The sequence below is a fragment of the Carica papaya genome, chromosome 6 (assembly GCF_054855325.1).
Source record: "Carica papaya isolate Zhongbai chromosome 6, ASM5485532v1, whole genome shotgun sequence".
NCBI lineage: Eukaryota > Viridiplantae > Streptophyta > Magnoliopsida > Brassicales > Caricaceae > Carica > Carica papaya.
The window spans coordinates 34,839,252-34,866,120 of NC_142314.1; the positions used below are offsets into that span (position 1 = coordinate 34,839,252).

At 36.8% G+C, this 26,869-nt stretch overlaps 1 protein-coding gene across 8 annotated transcripts in view; it reads right to left on the reverse strand.

Annotated features, from left to right (window-relative positions):
• The window catches only part of ATRX (P-loop containing nucleoside triphosphate hydrolases superfamily protein), a 45,199-nt gene that overhangs the window by 6,920 nt on the left and 11,410 nt on the right, over positions 1 to 26,869 (reverse strand). For all 8 annotated transcript variants that reach the window (XM_088206640.1, XM_088206644.1, XM_088206643.1 and 5 more), the window contains 11 exons: positions 24,367 to 24,457; positions 24,075 to 24,290; positions 23,271 to 23,390; positions 22,878 to 23,044; positions 22,260 to 22,401; positions 21,765 to 21,914; positions 21,620 to 21,675; positions 21,237 to 21,537; positions 11,792 to 11,927; positions 3,565 to 3,626; positions 2,941 to 3,167 (listed from right to left, as the gene is read on the reverse strand). In XM_088206640.1, coding sequence (XP_088062766.1) covers positions 2,941 to 3,167; positions 3,565 to 3,626; positions 11,792 to 11,927; positions 21,237 to 21,537; positions 21,620 to 21,675; positions 21,765 to 21,914; positions 22,260 to 22,401; positions 22,878 to 23,044; positions 23,271 to 23,390; positions 24,075 to 24,290; positions 24,367 to 24,457 — 1,668 coding nt within the window. The remainder of the gene's footprint in view (positions 1 to 2,940; positions 3,168 to 3,564; positions 3,627 to 11,791; positions 11,928 to 21,236; positions 21,538 to 21,619; positions 21,676 to 21,764; positions 21,915 to 22,259; positions 22,402 to 22,877; positions 23,045 to 23,270; positions 23,391 to 24,074; positions 24,291 to 24,366; positions 24,458 to 26,869) is intronic.

A 26,869-nucleotide genomic window follows, 5' to 3' on the forward strand; every position in this document is an offset into this window, starting at 1 on the left:
CGCCTCAATAGGAAAACTTGATCCTAGAACCCTAAAGTGTGTATTTGTGGCGAATTCATCTTTTCAAAAAGGGTATAAATGTTACCATCCGCATACACAAAAGTTTTATGTGTCTGCAGACGTCACCATTGTTAAACAAAACTCATATTTTTCTCAGTTTTATCTTCAATAGGAACCTAGATCAAAATATAAGGATACCAAGTTATCGACAGACCTGAACCTACCATCCTTACCACATACTCAAACACTACCATCACCACCATAAGGAAAACCCATAAGGGCCACCAGAGAACCCACCCACTCAAGAAATTATACTTGCCCCCAAGGTCACTCAAGTGTATACAAAAAGAAAGAATCCTAGTATGAACCAAAATAGGTTCAAGCATCCGGCATGAATTCCAAGACTGAGGAAAACCCTAAAAACCTTACACAAATTGATAATAGTATAATCATTGCCATTCATAAAGGAACCCGAAAATGCATCAAAAATGTTCACAGTCCCATGAAAGTTTTTTTAAAAGTTTGAATATCAAGTATATCCTTAACACTATATTTGAGGCATTATCCTACGAGAAATAGAAAAATATCATGAATATTGAGATGCAGGCAGTAGAGTATAACTAGACATGGAAGAAACTTGTGGGTTATACATGGATAGTCGCAATTAAATGTAAGACATATAGGGCAATCAATAAGTATAAAACTAGACTGGTGGCAAACAACTATACCTAAACCTGTAGGATAATTATCAAGAGATACTTACACTAGTAACTAAGACGAACATAGTGCAAATCTTTCTATCTTTAGTTGCTCATTTTGATTGGCAATTGTAACAATTTGATATGAAGAATATATTCCTACATGGAAATATGCATGAAGAAATCTATATAAAGACCTCATTAGGATTTTGACAGAGGAACAGAACCACATAAAGTCTGTAATATAAAGAAAGCACCTCTATGGAATCAAGCAATCGTCTAGAGCACGATTTGATAGATTTGCTAAGGTGATGATAGACTTGGGATATAAGCGGTCTCAGGGAGACCACACTCTATTTATGACGCACTTTAAGACAGATGGAGTTACAATTCTCCTATTATATATTGATGACATTATTGTAACAGATGATGATAAAAAAAAATTGATACTCAAGCAATGTTTGACTAAAAAATTTGAAATCAAAGAATTACATAAGTTGAAATACTTTCTTGGAATTGTATTCATCCGCTCAAAATCCAAAATCTTCATCTTGCAGCAGAATACATTCATGACCTTTTAAAAGATATAGGCAACCTAGCATGTAAATCAACTAGTACTCCTATTGATTCCAATCATAAATTGGAGCTGGCAGAAGAAAATACACCAATAGATAAAGAGATAGAGCAGAGATTGGTTGAGAGGCTAACATACCAATCACACACAAGACCGTACATCGTTATGCATTAAGTGTTACAAATCAGTTCATGCATTGCCCTAAAGAAGCACATTTACAGATAGCCTACAGAATATTGCATCACCTAAAAAGAGTCACCTAGAAAAGGGATCGTGTTCATAAAAAATGATAGGTTACTCTTAAAAACCTATATGAATATAGACTACCGCAGAATCAGTAGTGGATAGAAAATCAAGCAAGGGTTACTATAATTTCCTTGGGATAACTTGGTTACATAGAGGAGTAATAAGCAAAATGTAGTTGCAAGGTCAAGTGCAGAATCAGAATTCCAAATAATGGCTCAAGGGGTATGTAATTACTATGAGTAAAGAAAATTTTAAAAGATCTAAAAATCAAGTAGGATAACCCCATGCGCTTATACTTTAACAATAAATCAACTACAAGCATTGCCCATAACCTGGTGTAACATAACAGAATTAAACTTATTAAGGTTGACAGGCACTTCATCAAAGAAAAGCTAGTCATTGACTTAATATTTAACCCATACATGCGACCAATTCGCAACTTGCAGATATGTTGACTAAATGCCTGAACAATCCAGCATTCTAAACTATCATTGACAAGTTGGGGGATGAACAATATCTACTTCTAACTTGAGAGAGAGTATTAAAAAGAGTATGTAATTAGGTTAAAGGACATTAGGTTAAATATTTTGTATATAATTAATATAATTAATGGTCTATTTCTTTTTCTATTCAAGAAAATTTGTACTGAGTTGTGATATTCAATAAAATATACACTCAACTATTATTGACAGTACCACCTATAGTCGTACCCCATTGCAACATAGCAGTTCATAGACAAACACTGCATCTGGTCATGTATGTACAGGGTGATCTTCTACAGCATAAAGAAAAAATTCAAAGTGACTACATTTTAGAATAAGTTATGAAAGCATCCAGATTTAGATAGCAATCAAGTACAGTTAATATTTTCTACTTCTAGACATAAAACACTCCTCCAATAACTTCACAACCCCCACCCCACCCAAAAGAAAACTTAAATTTTTATTTTTTCAAAAATAGCAAACTTATGTGAAGATGCTTTAGATCTAAGAAATTGATTTTCATAATATTTATTTCGCGAAGGAAAACTTAAGGATTTGAAATCCTGTTTCTGTGTCTATTGGCAAACCAGCTAGTGTAAATGTGCATGTCAGCATGTGCGTATAGCTTATCCTTGATCATGAAATATTAAGGTTTCCATTCTGTAGTCTCCGTACCTAAGGCTTCTACTGATTCATTCCTCTAGGCTCTGGAAACTCTTGGTTCTCCTTCCATGCGCAAAAAGCTAAATAGCTCAATTTCATTAACCAAATTCAGTGGAAACTTAGAGTCTGAAATGTACACAGCTGCAACATGTTTTAATGCATAAGGCAGTATAGAAAGGAAGATTGTGCAGATATGTAGGAATGATAAATCCAAGAGACCAACAACACTTAACCCCGCTATCAACTCCAAATAGCCTGCAATGAAATGAATACGCACCTATACCAGTCTTTTCCTTTTTTCCAGAATTTCCCTGGCTTACTACGTTGAGGTAGCTTTGAAAGATAAAACTCTATCAGGTCCAATGTCGGAATACTCTGGCTAAAAACCAATGCTTTATCACCAACGTCAGAACTCATTGTCAGAATGTCAAGCAGCAAAACCATTTTGCCACTATAATCAGGTTCCTTATAATTATTTTTTTGGAGAAGATCATTCCACCAATCCTGTAAAGAGACAAATGTTGGGAGTTCAAGTTGAACCATAAAGACAACAATAAATAAGTAAATCCTACACATTGCACATAATATCAATGTTAAAATCTTTAAAGACTGGTTTTCACTCAAATCTCTTATTTGGGACAGGACGGTTATTCTAGCCTCACTGCAGTCACATGGGTAATTTAGAGATCCCCTTGACTACTGTGCAAAGAAATTGACTGTGAATCCATATTAATCTTTGTTCTTTCTTTTTCTCTTTATTATTTTTCCCTTTTCTCTGTTTCTTAGGGAATCTCTTATCCTCCACAGATCTACTTTTTTCCTTATCTCCCTAAAAATATTTCTTCATTCACAAAAAAGAAAGAAAAAATTAATGAATCAGGCCAATTGTTTAGAATCATACCTTTTGGTAAAAGCCACCATCATTCTTAACCTGCAACAAGTCACTCATATTCCTTGGTCTATCTGTTTAGAAGGAAAAATTACAACATAAGCACACAAATACATTATTGGCTCCATGATGTAGGATAAATTAGAGCTAATTTGTCTACTTAGCACTTTGAAAATAAATAACTAGACATTACACCTAAAGTTACTTAAATATTATATCTAAAATGTCTCAAGCAAGTTTTAAGCATCATATTTAAAATTTTGATTGCATCACAGAACCAGAAATTTGAAAAACTCTTAGAAGTACTTTATTATATAACTGAATTCTGTTTCAAAAAGTAACTTTACAAAAATATTTATAATACTTCTTAAGTAACATTTTCCTACAGAAGTAGACAATTAATACTAACAAACTTAAGAAAAATACTACTAATACAAATAAAAAAACTAAATACTAAAATCAAATAAAATCCTGAAGTTACTAAGATTGTAATGGTATACTCCTAAATAGTAAAATAGTTTATATCTAAAGAATTATAATTCCTAAACTATTTAGACATCCTAAACATAATACATTTCGCATCATTATCCCTTGGAGAAAACTCGTCCATGAATTTTAGGATAGCAAATGATGTAAATATTGATTTTCAAGTTTCCCCGTAAAAATTTAACGAACTTTGTTCTCTATTATTCTCTTCAAAAGCAAACATAATGGAAACATATAATTGTTTAAGAGTATGAAAACTTAGTGGTGGGACGAAATGGACATACGGACCAACTCGCACTTGAACTTCATCTTTGAGTTTAACATAACTAGACCCAATAGTTTCCTCCTTGCATTGAAACTCTCTAGAACTCTCCTCGTGAAAGGTCTTGCATAATCTTAAAATCTTTACTCTTAGGAAGACATGACAGTTCTCCCCGTTTCACAACTTCAACAAGCTCCTTTTTTGTCTTTTTCATTGGTTTTGAGTGCTTTTGGATGTTTGTATTTACTCATATCATCATAGGTTCTAAAAATTCTTTATTCCAAACATAATATGAAAAATATTGGCAGTCTAATCATGCTAAACATGTCAATCATAAAGTCAATGTCAACATAGAAGAAAATGTGTAAATTATAAGAACCATGTCAGACAAGATTGAATCCTTGTAGTTACCATGATAAGTAGAACTTAAATTACCAAAATGTTCAAATTATCTATCCAAGCTAGTTTGTAAGGTTGCGAATGCGGTTGCCTTAAAAGATTGAGTCGCTCATCTACAGAGATTTAAATAAGTTCTTGCAACAATCTTCATGAATGATAAATTTCTTAATTTTATTTCTTCAACGGACTGGAGTTTGAAAAATTGGAGAATGCTTCCAATCTTCCTTCACTTTAACTACTTGGTTGTGCTTGACTATAACCAAGAAAGACTTGTCCATTCACATTCTTTGAGTGATGACTTGTTCCCTCACTATAGAATTTCACAAGTTCAAAATTTTCTCATTACAAAAACTTTTGTGAAGATGATTTGAAAATAAGAAAAGTTAGTTTTTGGGAATTGTTATGCACTACCAAAAACTAGTCTATAAGGGGTTAAAGCAGTCTAGGGGGACCTATTTGACCAAACCCAGTTTAAAAAGTAAAAACAAAGAACAATTTTTCAACACTTATTGACATATCTGGTCACAAACCAAGTCAAGGTTCCAACAATCAGATCGGTTCGCTACCATGGTTGAAGATCGAGTAGCGGCGTGGGATGACTGCAGAAAAGGACAAAATTGAGAGAGTCAGTGTTTAGGAGAACTTATGGTTGCAAGTGGCGTGTTTTCCATCACAAGGCTTCAGGGTTTTTCCCATTAGGGTCTTACAAGGCTAATGGTAGTGGCAGTGTCTCACTGCCTGGTGGTGGTTGGTAAATGGATTGGCCATGGTTTTAGAGTTCTCTCTATGTGTGATTTTGACTTTTTTTTCCCTGGGGATTTAAATGGATTGGGTCTAGTTAGGTACGGAGTTTTGAGGTTTGGGTGGAGGACTATTATTATTAAATAGAAATTATTGATTTTTCTCATTGAATTGAGTCTCTAAAAACCCCATTATTACGGTACTTAACAATCCTTCTGATTGTGGATTGGATTTTATCTTTCTTATTTTCTTTAGTGTTTCCTATTTTTAAACATTAATCTACTATGCTACATCTATTTAATATCAGAATTAAATTATTGCCTTTGGTATCACAATTTCATACCACAAATCACCAAATTTTCTAAAAACCTAAAACCTAAAAAAAACTGAGATCAAATAGCAGGAGAGAGAAAACAACATCAGGAGCAACTCTAGGCATCAACCCAATCTCCAGCCATCATTGGGACTTGGATGTCACTGCCCTAACTAGTAGCTTCTACAAAGTCCTCCTAGCATTCTCAGTAAATCTCAGCCTCAAATATTGGCAGAATCGCGCACTTGCAGGCAACACCCTCAAACCGTTGTTGCCTTCTGAAATCAACACTTTCCGACCACCAAGAGTAGCATCAAACACCAGATAAAGCAGGGACCACCAGACAAATCTCTGGCCGAAATACCAGTGTAAGAATCCCACCAGAAGGCTGTGCATGACTTGCATGCACCAATCACTAAGTTTGAGTCTCCATTTGTGAAACTCTCTGCTAACTGATTCATTGAAGGTTGACTCGCTCAGTTTGACCAACCCAGTTCAATTTCCTTAAAACCAGTTCTGACCAATTTACAGTGGACTTGCTCTTCCCCTTTCGCTCCATGGCCTGTTTTGGATATATTAATGCTACTTCATTCTCATTCTGTTATTTTCATGCATGACATATTTGTTGATGATTAAATTCTTTTACCCTAATTTTTACAGCTATTAGTAGTTGACTTAATCTCTTTATCTATGTGGTTTATTTTATTTGAAATTGAATGGTATCCTCAATTCCAAGCTGAGATTAAACACAATTCAAGAATAGATGCTATTCGGTACCGGTGTCAAAAAAAGTACAAATACAGCAAACCCAAAGAACCTCTAATAGGTTAGTCCAATTTCTTGGACCTCAAAAAATAAGAGAGACTAACCCTCGAGTCATAAGTCTTTATCCTAAGTCAGTAGGAACTAAAAATTGACAAGCACTACCATGCTCTAACTACTTTTAGGTTGCATGATAAAAGATGCAGATCAATCCTTGCTAGCACTTTGTGTCCTTAATATGGTTTCTAGGTTTTCTGTTACCAAGTTGCTTCTAAAGATAAAGCCACATCCAAGTCCTTCTAAAGTTGTTTTTGAAAGACACCACTCTCATAATCACTCATAGGTGTAAAGTTCCTATTCAGATTGGAATTTATAAGGAGGAAACAGAATATGATGTTTTATCTATTACAGTGCACATTTTTTGGTGGGATTGTTTATGAATGGTAAGCTATATGTTTAAATACAACAGAAAAGCAATAGTCATTAAAGCCTCGCATCATATTAATAAGGACAAGAGTCAACAACTTGAGGTCATTCCCCAGCTTACCACCAAGAAGGATCCTCTCATTTAGCATCAAAATGACCTTGAGAAAGAAGAAAGGGAGAGCAAGTGCCCTGTTCCTTTCGATACTAAAGAAGTTTCCCTTTATCCTAAAGCCCTAGACTCTCCCAAACATGAATGTAAAAGCCTCAATAAGTTAATAAACTTTATGATATGTTGTCTTCTGACCTTCTCAAACCTAAGTCTCTAGATTCATCTGTTGGCACTACAATTAGATCCAATAGTGTTCAATGGATGAGCAAAGTTTCTGACTTGATGTCTTTAAACCCTCCCAAACCTTAAGCCTCCATGTCCGTCAGGGCGTAAGTTTAATTTTGATTCGGAGTTGATTTATTCAACAAATGAATCCAATGATCTGCAAATGTAATAACTTATCAAATTAGTTGCCTAAGGGGATGCCTAATGACTATTCGAGTAACAACAAATAGGAGTGTCGTTGTGAACAGGAAAGCCATTAATAAGATCACCATCAAGGCTAGGTTTCAAACCTTTCCTTTAAGGATATATGTGATAAGTTACTTTGCTTAAAATTGGGCTTCCACAACAAATGGCCAAGGCTTCCCGTTAGATCATGCACATAAAAATTCACAAATGAATTACTTGGAATAATTATACTCTTCAAATTTCTGAACACAAGCTAAGTGATGAATGAAGAATTGCTATATCATGCACATTCCATTTGTACCTTTCTTGGGATCCCTGAACATTCTAAGGTTACCAGTTAGATCATCTTAAGTAGATTTTCATTGTTCTGGGGGAGGCTAAGACTTTCACAATTCTTAAATGAGTGTTTCTTACCTTGAGCACCATATGATCTTAGCTCTGCGTGATAAATATCTTTCAGTGGTGCATTTCAATAACTTGTTTAATTATTCTTATGATTTTTAAGGAGTGGGAATAGAAAGTGAGGTTAGTAAAGATAGTCCTCCTAGTAAATTCTTCAACTATGGGTTATGCAAAGTTCGAGAAGGATATCATACCTCTAATAAGGAACTTTGTGCTAACATAAATTACCTTTGTCCATGGCGATCTTTCTTCCTTCCTAGGAACTTTGCCTCATACTTAAACCACTTAACCTTGACGTATTTTTCTTTTTAGAGAAGATTATATCGTAGTTCTGATATGTGGATCACGTTTTCTAGTAAGCATCCTCTTGTTCATAATTATTTTTTAAGTGTTAAGAACAATGTTGATGATCTGTTCAATAGGGCAGCCACTTGTACTTTGGTGACCGGTTAGATGCATTTTCAAACCAATGCATGACACCTGGGCTTTTGTTTTTACTATCATTGAGTTTGCTTATAACAATTCTATTCTTCAGTCCATTGCAGAAACATGCACTTTCTCTTTTCTTCATGGACACCACATACACCTATTAATTTCATATTTTTTTTCCTACTATACTTCCCTTACTAAGCCAACCATATCCACTGCCGTACAAAGTTCCCTTATTTGCATACCGAGATCAAATGTAAAATTACAAATTAGAAATGCAAATCACAAATTCATTTGCATTGTGCAATGGGGATTAGGAATTTATTATTGGTGACCATATCACAATTTGCATTTTTTGAAATAACATATCACAATTTGCATTGAACCTAAGTGTTATCTTTTCCTTGCTAAGAATCCTCTTCTTCCATCTTTGAGAAAGCTCGAACTTAATACTTATTTACTTCGTTTTACCGAGTCATATGAACATTAATCAAGCTTTATATATAGAGGGTTCTTTCCTGATCTAAGCATCTTTGAGCCTCTTACTGTTTCGATTAGTGCTTTTGCAGATATTCAGGCTCTTAATGCTTCTGCATTGCTATCACCGCTAGCAAACACCATGGAGATCTTTGGTTAATGGATATATTACATACCTTGATGAAGGTTTCTATCAATTCCTTGTAACTAAAAGGATCATCCAAAGCCAAGCACTACATGGACAAGCAAGGAGTTGTTCCTAATCATGGATCTGTATCTTTTTATCTACTACATCCTATATTCCTTGTCAGAATCGAATCCTTTTGAAGAGGAAGAAAATGATGGAGGATTCATCTAGCATAGTTTTACTTACATAGAACAACAACTGTAGTTATTATAATTATATATTTTAACAAGTCTTCTAAATATTTTGTTAAGGTTTTAGTTCTTAGTTACGGATCCTATTTTGTTATTGTTTTCCTATTTAAGAACTCTAGTAAGTATTATACTATGTAAACACCCTAGAGATACATGGGTGCTTCATCATTATTAAACAGATTGTGCATAAATAAAAGCATCCATTTCTCTCTCTCTCATTGTGTTAAGTGCATACCAACCTTGTGATTCTGATTGTCAAAAACTTGTGATTCTGGTTGTGACAACCATGTTACTGCAGATTGGGTTGTCTTTCTTATTTTCTTTAGTTTTCCCTATCTCTAATCCCTGATCTATAGTGCTATATCAGAGGGGCTCTCCTTGCCTTAATTCCTTTGAAAGCTTGAAGAACTGTAACAGCCCTCATTGAGAATGAATACAAAAAATTTAGTCATATTTGGAAAATATCCAGATTCAGAAGCATCTAACGGGGACAAAGCTCCCAGACCAGATGGCTTCAATTTTAAATTTCTGCAACTTTACTGGGAGGTTCTCAAAACTGATATTCTTGACTCTTTCAATAACTTTCACAAAAATGGCTCCATGGTTAGATCTTTGAACTCCACTTTCATTGTCATGATCCCCAAAAAATCAGGAGCTAAAAATATCAAAGATTTTCGCCCAATAACCCTAGTGGGATGTATTTACAAGCTTCTCTCAAAAGTCCTTTCTAAGAGGTTATCAAATTGCCTTCACAAGATCATTGGCGCAAGTCAGTTGGCTTTTATATCCGGAAGACAAATTACCGATGTTATTCTAACTGCTAATGAGGTGGTAGATGATATCTACAGAAATAATAAAAAGGGGGTCCTTTGCAAATTAAATATGGAAAGAGCATTTGATCATGTTTCATGGAATTTTATCGATTATTTGTTGGACAGAATGGGGCTTGGTGAAAAATGGCAGAGGTGGATTCGAACTTGTATTTCCACGTGTAGTTTCGCTGTTATGGTTAATGGTGGCCCCTCCAATTTCTTTCAGCCTTCAAGGGGCTTGAGACAAGGTGACCCACTATCCCCATTATTATTCATAATTGTTATGGAAGGATTAAACAAACTTATAGAAAAAGCCAGAACTCTTCAGCTTCTAAGGGGTATTGAAGTGGGTAATTTCGGCTCAAAAATCGAAATCACACATCTCTTCTTTGCCGACGACACCCTTATGTTCTGTCAACTGGACGTCAATTCCCTTCTCACTTTAAGATGTATTCTTCTATGCTTTCAAGCTGTCTCTGAACTTAAAATTAACTTGCATAAATCCGAACTTGTGGAGATTGGTAATGAAGGCAACGGACAGTCTCTGGCTCAGGTTTTAAACTGCAGAACCGCCAATTCACCCATCAAATATTTGGGAATGCCTCTCGGTGCTCATTACAAAGATCAAAGAAGTTGGGATCCAATTATTGAATCTGTTGAGAACAAGCTTGCTGGGTGGAAAAGAAACTTTCTCTCAAAGGGAGGTAGATTAACACTCATAAAAAGTACTCTATCGAATCTTCCAATTTATTTTCTCTCTGTTTTGTGCATCCCTAAAACTATCGCAAAAAAAATTGGAAGCAATACAAAATCACTTCCTTTGGGGTGATGAGGTCAACAAAAGGAAAATCTACTTTGTCAAATGGGAGGAGCTCAAAAAACCTATCACTTCTAGAGGATTGGATATCAAATTTAACCAAGCTTTAGTAAGTAAATGGACTTGGCGTTTTTGGAACGAAGAAAATAGCCTATGGAGAAAACTGATCGTCCATAAATGGTACGGGGAAGACTTGCATAATTCCAACTTTCTGGATCACAGCACACATGGCTTCAGTCCATGGAAGAGTATAAAACAGGTGGGGAATTCTATATCTAATTTTTCAAGGTGGTCTATAAGTAATGGTATGAAGATCAGATTTTGGAAAGATGTTTGGATTGGACATGATGAATTGCAGTATACATTTTCCAGTATTTTTGCTATTTCCAGGAAGAAAAATGCCCTCTCAAAGAAAAAGGATGGAAGAAATTCTCTAAAAAAAATTTTTCTCCCTTTTGCAGGTGCCTAATATTACCGTATACCAATTCTTTCAGAAGCTGATCTGGAAAACAAAGGTCGCTCTTAGATTGCCTTCCCCATGTGAGAGTTGCTTGGGGCACTCTTGACAACTTTATGAATCCAAATAGGTGTCTCTCATGCTCTGGAATTCTGCTCTCAAATTGTCTTCCATACTCAATGGGTCAGTTAAGAAGGAACTTCAGGCTGGAAATGAATCCCAGATACCAAGCAAAAGAAAAATTTCTCCCTCTCATCCCTCTTTTACTTTTCTGAGTCACTTTGAAAAGCAACCCATTCTAGAGCTCTTGAAACAAACAGCTCCTCTTTTTCATCCACCAAAGGCTCACTTGATTAGGACTGTCTATTATGTTTAAGGGTTACCAAAAGGTGGATGTCCTAAATGTTTTTTTATCTGTTCCCACTCCGAGTAAGATTTCTCTTGTATATAATTGGTACATTTTTTGAGCCTTTTAATTTAATTCCTTTCTTTCTTCTCTTGAAGAAAGAAGCACAATCTCAAGTGTAAAGAAAATCAACAAGGAAAATTAGAGAATACCTCCAACAACCGTATTATAGTCTATGTTCTCATCACTAGAGTTGTTATCTGCAAGAAAAGTATCAGTTGTATCTCCACAACTTCCATAGGCCCTGTCATCCTTCTTCAATTGCAGGATACTTGGATGGTTCCATATCTGCACAAGTACATTGTTTGAAAAAAGATGAACACAGAGTTGAAAGATCATTTAAGAACAGACATTTCAAAACACAGTATATAACTTCAATGAGAATTTAACAATCATATATGCACCAATGGCTATTCTAGGTCTTCTTCATATTTGATTGTCCAATAGCATCGACAAGCCCATTCCAAAAAAATCCTTTATTTATGAACAAGTAAACATGTATAAATCATGACATTCAAAAATCCAAACAAAATGTGACATTCTAAGATCATTTTAGAAGAAAAGACATGCATCATAAACATAGGCACCAAGGGAATACCCCCTTGTAAAAAAAGGATGAAGCAAAAGTTACAAAAGAGTTCAGCCAAACTATCTATGAGGTCTCCCAAGATCTTCTCCATTGAGGAGAGGATGAATTTTGAATAAAATACCAAAGGTCTGGTGCCAAAAATTGCTAACCCCTGAAATACTAGATATAAGACCCTCAAACACCCTTCTATTCATTTCCTCCTGATGGTCTAAAGGATAGATTGAGGAATGGGCAACAAGTTTCTTCTTTCCTTGACCACACAGATGCTAGTGATTCGCCCTTTATTGAAAAAAAAATGACTTAAAATTGGTTAGATTAGCCTTCATAATTGACCATTATAGATCACCCGCCAGCCACTCGCAGTAGCCAAGCCAACCTTCATCGCTAGCGCCTGAAACCTGCATCCTGCCCTTCTCTATCAGAATAAAAAAACCCTTAGCTGCCGGCCACCACAAACCTTCTCAGGTCTCTATTTGTCACCACCAGACGCAACCTCAGACACATAGACGCACACAACTCTAGTCACCATGCAACTCTCTGTTACACTCCATCTGCACAAAATATTCTCAATCGCTTTCATCACGACTAGACACACAACTCTCTGTCATTACCCTTACTCGTCAAACACGACACCATCTGTCATGCAATCCAGACGAGACGCAAACACACTTGCCAGAATCATAGCTCATCTCTATCACCTTCATCAGATGCCCGCAAACAAGACAAGTCGCACTGAGTCAGACACACGCGACTCATCTCCACCGCGACTAATTATCAAATAGACAACACGTGGTACTTAAACATGCTCCAAATACTATCCCCAGCTGCTTTTTCTATACTGCAACCAAACAAGGCTGAGAAATCTCCTCTTAAAACTTCCTCTCAACCCACCTCTTACTCATGTGGGTTAACTCCAAAAAACCAACCTCATCAAAATGGGGGCACCAAGCAGCAAGTTTCCTGTAAGTAAAATAGTTCCTAAGGATATTTTCTCACCATCAATACTACACATTTTTCCCCTCCATTAAAAGGATTTAAATAAAATTACTCCTAAAGAAATTAACAAGTGTATGGAGATAACTTGTGTTGCAATCCCCTTTCTCTATCCACCTAAACCTTGATCTCTACTTCAAGCTCTAGCTTCCCTAGACTTTGTCTTTCCTTCTCCATATCTAATAACTTGGAAAATGACTTCCAAGTTGTTCATTGCCCCAATCTCTTGAAAAATAGAAAGGATATTTCTTTTAACATCAACAGCACCGAAAGTATCAATCCTCCACTTTTTATCTTAGATTTAAGGTGCTAAAGCTTTTTTGCAACTCTAAACCTCGCAAATCCTTCCAGTTTTGAGCCTCACCAAGTAGAAATCACATTCTCAAGAATACTCATTTTGAGTTGCATATTTTCAAATTTAAAGGGAATCAAACCCCATTCAGTGTCATCCAAATGAAGGTATATTGGAGTACTCTTAGAAGGGATTCGCGGAAGTAGGCTTCAGATAGAATCCACTCTCATGTGGCAAGTCCATCGAAATTGTGGAGTCAATGTGTCATTGACTTCCTGCCCACAAACAAAAGAAAAGGTGCCACCAAACAGCTCATAGTCAACCAAAATTGTACTAAAATCATACATATTACTGATGGATCTTCCCAATCCTATCTAACCTTACCTTAGGTCTTTTTCTAACAAAGCTTTCTCCCTGCCTTCTTCCTCACCATACACAAATGAATATCCAAGAATTGGAAGACCACTTCACCTTGTACAGAAAACAAGTTGCATCCCTTTCCATGCCGATAAGCTCTAAAACCTGCCACTCCAGAAAATAATAATACCTTGCAGCTCCTGAAGTCGGGAGGTTAAGCAAATATAGTTCTTCTTGCCCCATAAACTTCCCACTAGCTTGTCATCCATGATTTCTAATTTAGTTTCTCTTTTTTTTCTATGAAAGAAGAAATTCTATTAAGGAAAAGAAAGAAACGAATATAAAAGCGGACGGTAAGGTATCCTCCTCAAAAATAAGTAAAAAGAAAGAAAAAAATGGAAAAAATCACACGATTGTAAGATAATGCGAGCTATGGACAATAGACTCCCAGTTCCAGTGGAGCAGGGTGATAAAACTATGAGGTTAATGTCCATGAGCTTCTGCCCACAAAATTGCCATGAAGTAATCATATCCCATAAGTAGTATGGTTATCCAAAATTCAGGAGTTCCTTGTTCGTTAGGTACACCATAATCTGAGAAAAGTCATTCCTTTGCAGAGAGCCTTAGCTTCTTTCCTCACCCCTATTCCTCAAATATTCGAGGAAACAAAGCTTTCCATTGCGGACAGTATTACTAAATTCAGTCTTTGAAGCAAAAATCTCACCAATTTTGATGGAACAATTTTACCATAGTCTGGCACCTCGTTTGCTTCTAGGAATAGGTAAAATAGCCTTATCTGCTGACCCCTGCTCACCTTAATCCCTGTGGCAGCCATAGAGTGGTGGTTAGATTTAAAAGGAAGTGGAAATGTTTTTAGTGGGATACTCTTGATTATTGGCCACAAAGTTTATGAAAATCTATGTTTCCTTCTCCAGATGTTGGATTTCAGAATTGCCTCCTTCCATCTTCCCCGTAACAGTTCCATAATCCCTCGCGTCCATCTCCCTTGGAACACCTGCCTCCATCTTCTTCTGTTATAAAAATATGAACTGCAACCCTTCCCACATTTCCTGAATATTTTCTTGCGTCTCTTCTTCTTGCCCTATCTCTTCGCTGTCCTCATCCTCAATTGGCAGGTTGTCAAGGGAAGAGTTGGAGTCAGAACATTGGTCCTCTCCTGCACCATCTTCTTGAATATCCTGGGTTTTTGAAAACTCTCCTTCATCCTGATGTTCTGGCATTATTTCTGCTTTACCAACTGTGCCTGCCCCCCCCAGTTTTTGAAAACTCTCCTTCATCCTGATGTTCTGGCATTATTTCTGCTTTACCAACTGTGCCCGCCCCCCCCCCCCCCCAACCAAATCCGGGTCTTCCTAGAATCTCCTATCTCAGTCGCGTCCCGAATCATTCTCCTCTCTGTGAAGGAGATGGAGCTGCAATAATGATTGACTTCAACCTCCGAAATTGAAAAATTCCATCAACCTTTGAAAACTCCATATGTTTCTCCTAGTTCGAAACCTTTCCAAATGTCTTTGGAGAAATGTGATTCTTCAAAAAAACGACCAAGAAAGAGACTAAAGCGACTAAGAGACATGAAAGATTTTAATCCATCCTTGTGCATGAGGAAGATGGCCTAACTCCAACAGACAATTTTTATTTTTCAGCTCTAAAAAATATGTGTTTAGAGGACATAAGAGAAAGCTCAGGTCAATTAGACTTGTGAACAAAAAAGGAGGTTTAGACTTTTGTTACTCTTCTTAGGATTTCTGTTTTTTTTTTTATTTTATTCAAATTTGAATTTGGCATAGTATCTATGCAAGACTGGTACATGATTAAGTTGTTGCCATTCCACCAGCTCCAATCTCACCATGAGTTTTGCACCATATGCAATACAAGAAGCCTCAGCATCACATTGTTGTTAAACTTGAGTGTCTCTCCCCCCACCCTCAACCTTTTTCCAAAGGAAGGACCCCAAAGGCCAAGCACAAGGGTAGGCTCAAACTCACTCAATGCCTTTATCATTTCCCTTCTGAGCATCTATTCTAGAACCTTGCACCACTAAAAGAAATATACCACCATTTGTTGCTCTCTATTCCTTTTTTTTTTTTGTGGAGCGGGGGGGATCTTCTCAAGCTTCAAGAAATTTCCCTCTCATTTCTCCCCAAACTCACTAGTAGCTCCCTTCCAGCACCACCCACATTTCCATAACTTTTTACCCTTCACATAGAAGAATTTGCGGTGATGTAAAAAAAAATCAGCAGAGAGGAGAGGCATTGTTGAGATAGGAATGAGACAGACAAGTGGAGTATAAGAGAAGACAGAATAGGAGACAAATGAGCTCCTTGACATTCTAAATTTTTTTTATCGAAAGCTATAGCCCCTATATTTATAATTCCCACAACCATATCCTCTTTCTAAATAACTATTTTGGGTCTAGTTTGCTTGGTCATGATATTGTAAGAGATGAAGATTTTGGAGATATCATTGACATACTAATTACTTTGTAAATTGCTTACGGAGCGGTACCCCCTCTTTTTTGGTACCTTGTTAATACACACGTTACTTTTTATTTCAAATATATATATATATATATATCCTCTTTCCAACATGTTGTAGAAGACCTTCCCTTTTAAGACCAATCAATATTTGCATTTTTTCCATAAAGAGGAAAAAACTTACCACCCACTCTTACTATCCAAAAATCCATCCTTTCAAATTGATGAACAAGACAGAGAGAAAATTATTGAAGTTAAATCTTAACTTTATCAGGGATAACTTTTATCATATTCGATATTTCTTTCTTCCGTAAAAGGATCAGATATCAGTAGTAGTAAATGAATAATCTGCTTACAGCTGGAAACCTCAATTCAGCAATGCAGGACAGGGCAAGATACATTCAGTCATAACTCATGCGGTGAAAAAAACAAATACCCTTCTTATGTTACCTTCATGTTATCTATTTTTCTAACATGCTTGCCACCAAATGTCACATGTTTTAGTAAAAAATGTGCATTTTACCACCATCCACCATTTTAAACTATTTATCAGCATAGGTTGATTAACTTAATTTCTTTTCACATTAATTTTTAATTTACTGTCCTACTTTTTGTGAAATGTAAATGATGTCCCAAAATTTAATCTCATCTTATAATCTTTTAGTCCAATTCCTCAATGAAGCTCTTTCTACCTACTGGGTTTGTATAGACTTGAGCATAAGCCAAGACCAAGTGTGTTTTACATCTATCTACACCCTCACATCCTATTACCTTATGGTAGTTTTAGAACCAGACTAGTTCTAGGTTAAAACAACAACCTGGTGATTTATTTTTGTATGAAAATTGCATATTGATATATTATTTACTTAAACTTTAAAGCATTAATTTGACCTCTAGAAATAACTAATAATGATTACATGTAATATTTTCAGAACTAAATTAATTATATGATAAATTGTATCAGATATAATCTGAAGGCTGTATGATATCTTTATCATTTGAATTTCATAACCTCAAAGTCCTCATATTGAAATTACAAAGATATTTATAGTGGGGGAGAGAGAGAGAGAGAGAGAAGACCGTGTTGCTCGGTGGGGAGAAAGGGGAGATAAGGGTTATAAAGCAAGTAGGGGCAGGGGGGAAAGAGTTTCGGGGAAGGTGGGGTCGGCCGGGTCGGGCAGAGCAGAAGGTGGAAGAGAAGATGGAGTCAAAAGTGCAAAAACATTTCTGGTGATTGAGAATAAGTCTTACAATGTAATGGTAGAGGGAAGGCGGATGGATGGAATCAGGATCAGTGAGATTGGGAAAGGTTTTCAAGCTTCAATATTTCTAGAGGAGGAGGGGTCGAGTGGCTGATGGATTCCCGGGCGGACTTCTACTGGAGGAAGGGAGGAAGGACATGGGGAAGACATCTCACAAGAAAGTAGTACAACCTCTGGATAACGCTCGGAAGAAATAGGAGCAGACATTATTTGGTGCTGATAGAGGAGAGAGGAGGGGCAACAAAGAGAAAATTCATTCCGGAAGGGGAGGAAGCTGGTGGATAGTGAAGGATGGTGAAGATCGTTTTCGAACTAGCAGATCACCTTCTGGGTAACCTAGATAAGAAGACGGCGGGGGAAGTTGGCCAAGGGGAAATGGCAACGGAGGAAAGAACAAGATTCACACGAAGAAGGGAAAAAGTCTCACACCCTCACTGCCATATTAAACTCAGGATAATCGAGAGGTGGGGGGAGTGGACGTATGCAGAAGCGACAAAAAGGGGAGAGAAGGTGTAAACTGGGTAGAGAAGAAGGGATCTGATAAGTTGCTGGGCCGGGCAAATTTTGAACTTCAAAATAAAACTTCGACGCAGGACTGGCCGAAACACACAAGAGATACGTTGTTTTGGAGGGGATACAAAAATTGGACTAGAAGAACATGGGTCGATGGGAGAGTATCAAACGGGCCGATGGGGGTAAGGAGGTATACTTAGGCCGGGAATGGCAAATGGGTTGAGAGTGCTGGACCGAGTAGGGAGCCCAGGAGGAAACGGGGTTCTATGGGCCTAGAGACCACAAAGAATCCGACCCCCTCTGGTGACTTGACAGAAAAAAAAAAAAAAAAAAGAGAGAGAGGAAGAAGAAAAATGCGAATGAGGAGAAGAGGAGGGGAAGGAGTCAAGCACAGCTGAAGGGAGCAAGAACCAGGGCAGGAACAATTTAGGAGGCAATCGGCAAAAGGGAGATGAGGGGAGTTCAGAGTTGTGCACATCCAGTACCCAGAGAGAAGAAATTGTTACCTTGGAGAAGGAATAGGTAGAGGAGGATAAACCTGGAAGGGGTCGTGAAATGGTCATGCGAACAGACGAGGAGATGAGCAGTCGAGAGAGGGAGAGTTGGCAATTATGTAGTGGAGGATGCCGATAATTAATTTGTCTTTTTCATATGAAACCCATTTGTTTAAATTTTTATTTTGAACTCCACAGTAGTCTTTAACTCTATTTCGTCATTTTTCAGGTACTAATATAGGTCATCTAATATGAGGTAAATTATATTGATAATGACTTCTTAATCAGTTTTTTCATAGATTTTTTTCGTAATTAAAAAGGGGTTCGATGTCACTTTCCAGAATCAAAAGGAAGGGGAGTTGATTGATAGTGGGCTAGAGGAGAGGCGGTAGGCGAGAGGGATGTAGGGGTGGATACTCATTCCACTTGGGTGTTACAAAACATCCAGAAAATTAGTAGAATGTTAGGGGCACTTTTGAGGGAATTGGAGACAAAATGTTGGAATTGTTTGTGGAAATTGAGAGGGTGAAAAAAATGAGCAAAAATGAGGAGATGAAAGAAAAAAAAAGGAAACGGGGGGGGGGGGGGGGGGGGGGGGAGGTTGTAGGGAGTTGAAGAGACTGCAGTCTTCTATTAATCATGATTGCAGGAGAAATAGAAGCAAGGCTAAGGGGGTGTGTGTGGAGGAGTTGTGATAATAGGAAAAATTATTTCTTGTAATGTTCAGGGCATGAATATGAGAAAAAGACAAGTGCTTCGTGGATGTTTGAATAGCTTACAAACCTGACATATTGTGCATCCAAGAAACAAAGATGGAAAATATGAGGAATGGGGGTATAAAAGCTTATGGAGAATTAAGACAGTTAAGTGGCATGCAATTCCGGCCGCTGGAGTCATGGGGGGTATTGTGGCTTTATGGAACGAGGAAAGGGTGGTCTGTAAAGATGTGCTTTTGGTGTTACAATCATATCGTGTTTGTTTGAGAACCAGATCGGTGGGAAGAGTGGGTGCTCATCCGGGTCTATTGTAGGGGTAATAAAGAGGAGAAGACTTTATTGTGGAAGGAATTGAAAGCTTGTAAGAACAAGTGTGGTGGTAAGTGGATTGTGGGTGAGGACTCCAATATAGTGTTGAAGCGGTCTAAGACATCTGTGATCATTTTCCTAGAGCATGTCCTAATTAGTTCAAAGAACAATTCAATAAGTTGAATTTGGTGGATTCGTCGTTGGTAGGAGACAAGTGGACATGTAATAATCAAAGAAGTAGTCCATCATGCACGAGGATCAACCGATTTTTATTACCTCATGATTGTCTTTCTTTGTTTTCAGTTGGCGTCAAAAAGTGCTACAGAGACCTCTTTCAGATCTTTTTCCCCTCTGTCTTGCTTCTAATGGTATACAATGGGGCCCCATTCCATTTAGACTGTACAACAAACTACTGAAGGTGGAGAGTTTCTGCAATTTGGTGGAGGGGTTGGAATTGTGGAAGAATACCATGGTGAATGGGAAAGCAAGCTTCAGGGTTGCCAAAAAAACTGATGACCTTGAAATCTGAGATTAAGAAATGAATGAGGGAGGAGAGGTATAAAGAAGAAGAGCACATAAACAACATGCTTCAGGAATTAGAAGATATTGATAAAAAGGAGGATGAGGTGTCGGCTAGCGAGGGATGAAGAAGCCAAGAGGGTTACTCTGAAAATGGACGTTGCTAATAGGCTACTCATGGAGGAAAATCCTTGGTAGCAGAAAACTGGGAAAAAATGGTAAAAGAAGCTGACAGGAATGAGATATTTCCATTATTTGACCAGCCATATGAAGAGATGTAACTACGTGGATGAGATGGTTATCAAAACCACAGAGTCAGGGGGAATGATAACACGAGGGGCAAAGCTTAAAGCTATTTTTAATGCTTATATAAAGAAAAGATTGACAGAAGACCACGTTGGGGGAGAATTCAGGATGTTGGGGGAGAATTACAGAGTTGAGTTAAAAAGAGAATTCAATGAAGAGGAAATCTATGATGGACTCAGACAATGTAATGATGAGAAGGCACCAGATCCAAATGGATTCAACATGAAGTTTCTGAACAAGAGAAGGTTTTTATCAAAAGAAAAATTTTCTTAAAATTATTCATTCGACTATCTTTTGGACAGTGTGGAAGGAGAGAAATGCATGGGCTTTTGAGGGGAGTGAGGGGAAGATGTCAAGGGTTAGAGATAGATGGATACACGTTTGGGTTGGTAATTTTGGGTCATGATATTTATAGGGAGGAGAATTTTGAGAATGTTATAGATATATTAACTGATTTGTAAAATATCTTAGTACAGGGATGGCACCTCTTTGGTGCCTTTACTTAATACTATTCTTTCTTTTTAACTCAAAAAATATATATATATATCTTGTCTGATTTTATGGATTTAGATATATTTATGCCGATGATGTCATAAAAATTTAACCTCATCCTATAATCTATCAATCCAATTCCTCAGACGAGCTCTTAATACTAACTATATCTGTACATACTTGAGCATAAGCCATCACCCGGTGTTTTATATCTATTAACACCAGTGTAAATCATTCAATTTAAGAGAATAGAGATCTACCTGCGCCAAAGCTTGGTATCCAGCGAAAAAGCTCCTCCTCATGTTTTCATTAGAAGCTTTGCCATTTGTGAATCCATGCACATCAAGGAATCTCTTATATAATTTCCTCTGCAAGGAAGAAAGCTTCACAGCTATTACAAAGACGGTTTTCGGTGGCAGGTCTTTTTTTACCACACTCATGTCCATTCTCTGAACAAATCCTTTCAATTGTTCATATAGAATATGAGACCTCTGGTTCATAATTTTCACATCTACAGATGTTGAATTAGTATGCTGACCATTTTCTATAGGATTCTGAAAGCTGCACAGTGCAAAAACACATTTGAGGCAGAGAAAAAAATGAAAATGGAAACAATCAGCAAAATGTAAGTGAGAAGCCTTGCCGGTTCCTAAACTCATGGCTGCTGCCAAGAAAACCTTCTCTCACAAAATCAACCATCTGTTCCAGGTAGACTTCTATAAGGAACAAAACACCAAAGAAGAACATAAATCTCTATGACATAAAGATAAATATCAACTAGAACCTACACAATAATATTCCATGAGATTGTTCTGCAGAGGTGACCCAGTCAATGCAATCCTTCTCTGGCATTTCACTTGTTTCAAGGCTTGGGTTGTATCAGCTCTCCTGTTCTTAATTATGTGCGCCTCATCACAAACAAGTATATCAGGTCCATCCTGTGGTTATGGAGAAAAGTTTGTCAAATAATTGCATGTAGTTACACAGACAATATTAAGAGGGGAAAGGATTTCCGTAGATAGATGCCAAGTTTCTAATAAGAAATTGCTTTTTATTTTAATAAAATTTTTCAAAAATTAGTAAAACAATATAAAAATAATGAAAATAAAAGAAATGACAAATATTTAACTAAAGACTGAATTCAATGCTTCAGTTGAAGGAAAAATTGAAAAGTCAAATAGTTTTAGCATAGGTTCACATCAACACCTGTAATCTGAAAAAGTAGAATAAATATGTAAAGTATTGCAATGCCAAAATACAGGCGGAGAAAATGTGACAATTACCTGGAAGGCAGAGCGAATTTCTCTAGCCATATGTAGATCCTTCACATGCTTTCCAAGAGACAAATTTCTAAATGCAGTATAGCCAATTAAAAAAACTCCACCTTTAGCTCTCCACTTTGCAAGCAACTCTGTTCGTCTATCCCTGGCAACAGTAATCACACCATCAGCCAAAATATAACAAATTAAGAAAAGATGGATCTTTTGGTTAATAAGTGAAAGCATCCAATTAGATTCAATTTTTCTCAAACATAGTTTACACCAAACAAGTACTTCCCCATTTGTTATCAGTAAATCAATACCAAAACCCTGTATGCCATTTCATAAAACATTACTCTTCTCAATAAATTATTTCCATGACTTTGTTTAGCGCAAACAACAGTACACTTTCTTTCTTGGAGCCTTCACAACAACAGAACTCTCCAAGACAAATCATTATCTATTGAGGCAATAACATTGGAAATACCTAAAACAGGAAAAAGCTTGTGTGACTAATATATGCGGAGGGTGCTCCGATCAATAATACAGCAAGCTCCTGGACTATTTATTGTGGATAACAGGAGAGCAGTGACAAAGGTAGAAAATTTGTATCGCTATTCAAATGATTAAAACAAATTCAACCTTGATACATCTTCTAGCATAAAGATTCGAAGAGGTTTTACTTCTGAAGGCCTCCACTTCATAAATTCCTTCCGCCAATTATGCAGCACATTTACTGGCGTGACAATCAGTGCAGTTCTTAATCCCAAATCAACACTTCTCATTGCCGTGTACAAAAAAGCTATGACCTGGAAATATGATCAGATATATCAAGCAAACCACATCCATTAAGCAGCTGAGAAATGAAAAGAACCGGTCAAAAATGCTGTACAGAAAAGTAAATGGAGAAAAAGATTAGCAGAATATGCAGATACAACTAAAGAAACAGGCTGAGAGTGGACTAGACAAATAGGTAGAGGTGAAAAAAGTTGTCAAGAAAAGATAATGGAATTTCAAGAGAAAATGTAGAAATACCTGAAAAGTTTTGCCCAGGCCCATTGTATGAGCTAAAATGCAGCCAAGGCCTTTATCACCACTCTTTACCTTTCTGATTGACTGTATAATATTCTCCCACATAAATCTTATCCCAGCTACCTGCAGTAACAAATCACAAAAACTTACAAGCAATGTCTTTATTGGAATCATAAACAAAAGATGCAAAAGATCCCAATTCTTCCTCCTATCATGTCCTCTCCCTTCTCTCCATGTAACATTTCTCCAAAAAACTTTCTGATGCCAACAACTTAAATTCAAAAGCATATTATATTCATATAGCCAGGCTGGAATTCAGCCATATAATGCCATAAGAACAATTTGACACAGAAAGGCAAAAAAAAAAAGTTTGATGACACTACAGAAACTAGAGGACAACATGAATTATGGATGTATTATTAATCAGAAGAAAAAAATAACCAATTAATAAAACAGCAGCCAAGTATTTGTTCCAGGCCAGATGAGAATATTCAGTAATAAAGCAAGATAAGTAAATTTCAATACCTTAAGCAGAGAGGCACTGGCATGGAAAAAACTAAAACGATTCACACTATATTTGGAATAAATGAATTCCATAAAAAACCCAAAAGTCATTTGCAAATCAACATTGTTATATTTATAGTTAATAAAAATGTAGATTTGTGAGTATCCACTTTTTCAGTAAAACTCATTTTTTCTCCAAACGTTGCCTCAGAAGAACAGGTACTTGGAAACTCTTATATCAATTTCCTTATCTAAATGAATTCTAGTTAACATTGAAAAAATTATAATAAATAACAACGAAACCTGATGGGTTTTCAGTTTAGCAGATATGCTGGGTGGAATCCTCACAGCTTCTTCACCACTCTCCCTTGCAACATTCACGATGTAACCAGTGTAGGCATCACCAAGAACTTCCATTGTAGCACCTTCAGGTAAATTCCTGGTATAGGCTGCAGAGGTCGCCATATTTGATTTGGTAGAAAACTGTTCTTGCAATGACTTGAGACGTTCTTGGCGTTCCTACAAAGATTGGAAACAAAATGCATTTTGTGGGACAAAAATAACCAGTTTGGACTAAAGAAAATCAATGTTTTACCTTCTCGATTGCAATTTTTCTTTTGGTCTCTTCTCCTAATTCAGCATCATCAAGGATCCGCCTAATTTTCTTTTTCCTCTTCTTCTTATAGCTAAATAAACAGATAAATCAATCAAGAATTATATATGAAATCTTCTAAAAGAATTATATATGAGAAACAATCTTCTTTAAATCTTGGATAATGTTAAATTATAACTCTTCTATTCATGATCCCCTAAGTGAAACAGAAAGATTACAAACACCTATATCAATGTCAACAAAAGTGAAGAGACAAGAAAAGAAACTACCCCTAGCAAGTTGTGAATAATGAAGAATTTAAATCAGCCTCATTGTATATAAAAATGCTGACTAACAGAAGAAAAAAAATTTAAAAAAAAAAAAGAGAGGGAGAGAGAGAGAGAGAGAGACATGGCAACAAGTCTTTTTTTATAGAAAAAGAAACAGAAATGAAGAGAAGTACAACAGACGGAAACTAGATATTCTCACAAAAGAAAAAGAAAGAGAAAAAAAAGGGAAAACCAGAATTCAATGAATAATATCCAGCAACCTCAAATTAAATTAGAAAAAGAATAATTTTTTAAAAAAGCTCATGCACCTTGGCACAGAGACATAAAGGACACCAAAAAGGATGCCCAAAAAAAAAAACAAGACGATTGATCTCTAGAGATCCTCGGATCCCTCTCCAACTAGATCACCCACAACTCAACAAAAAGGCTCCACGCTGCAAAGACTTAGCACCCTTCCTCCTATTGATATCAATTGAAAGTAAAAGAAATGTGTCAGGAGCCTTTGACATAAGCTCCGATCGACAGGTTGATTGATGGGTGAGCTTAGGAAATTAGGGTTAGGGTTTATGCAGAGGAAACAAGGAGAGAAGAGAATAATCAGAGAGAAGAAGAAATTCAAGAGAGAATACTGAGAGAAGTTTAGAGTTGAGAAATTTCATTCAATATGATTTTCCTTACAGCCTTCTCTCCTTTCCCAAGGCTTTCTATATTCTTCTCCATAACAACCAAAACAGAAAGTAAAGGAACTGCAGAAATAACTAATAGTAGCATAAGTGGAATACAACAATAGAAAAGATTCTCCTATTCTAACTAATTGAGCAATTAACCAGAATATTGATTAGGTACTGCCGAGCTGTCACCAGCTCACCCTTTTACACCTGTAGCCCTCGCCCTCCTTTGAGAATCTTGTTGATTTTTTCTGGTGGCGCTGCGGGAAGCGCAAGCCTGACAGAATGAAAGCCTCAAGATTGAGGAGGGCCTAGCCAAGAAACTCCAGAAGGACCATAAAGACGTGTTCAAAAGCTCCAAGCCACTTCCGGATGCAGAGGGAGGTGGCTATGGGATTCAAGGGCTTTTTAGCACATCACACACATCCCAAGAGATAGAGCACAATTTGGTGTGCAACCTCAGAGCAAATCATTAGTATTCAGCCAATCAAAAACTACATTCCAAATAGATAACTTGACCTTGGAACCTTCATAACAAATTTAGTGAGAACATCATTGCTAATAGAGGGAATATGGGATAAATGAGCAAAGAAAGACTTGCAAGTGCAAATACCAAAGACCTAAATCTGCAATCAGGCCACAAAGAGAGGACAACAGAATCAACTCAATCAAGAAGCTGAACCAAAGAAATCATATGTCAAATACCTTAGACATGGAATCTGATCTGAAGAAGCAAAGAAGAAGAAGAAAGGAGAAGAAGAAGAGAAGAAGAGAAGAAGATCGAAGTCGAAGGGAATAGGAGATAAATTTTATTTCTTTTCCCCGATGATTACAGAATATAAAAATAGAGCCTTTTATAGAATTAAGCAAATAATTCAAGCACCTTTAATGGCTGGAATTCCGCAGCTGTTACATGTGCAGCGGCGGGTGCGGAAAGGCAATGATCTTGACCTCTCTCAATGAGGTCAAACTCTAACCCTAAATGAGACACCAAAAAGACTAATTTGCCCCTCTTTCTATTATTTTCCTTCTTTACCCTTAATATCCTGACGTCATACAAATAGCTCCATGATAATTGAGGTTTCCAAAAAAAAATACAAATTCCCAGAGTTAACTCCTGCAAAATAATCCAAAACAGGAAAAAGTAGGAATATTATGTCCCTAAGCAGATTGCACTAATGAGGAAAACAAACAGAAGATGGCATATTGTAATTAAACGATCTACCCAATAAAGGAAACAAGAACCATCACCCACCCTCAGGGAAAACAGGGGAACAAGAACCGTAAGGCTTGAGATAACTTTTCAGCACTCCCATAAGTAGTAACAACAATGGCAGTAATTTTGGAGTCCAAAACCATTCCGATTCAAAACTTACTCTTAATCACCCTATGCTATAAATAGTTAGGTTCTAAGGAAAACACCCTACCCATTCAACCAATAAAGACAAGGTTTTACAATAAAGGTTCCCAGTATTTTCAGTGACGCATCTAGATCTTTGAACAACATGAGATAGTAGAGGGATACTAGAGAGATAACCTAGAATAAGA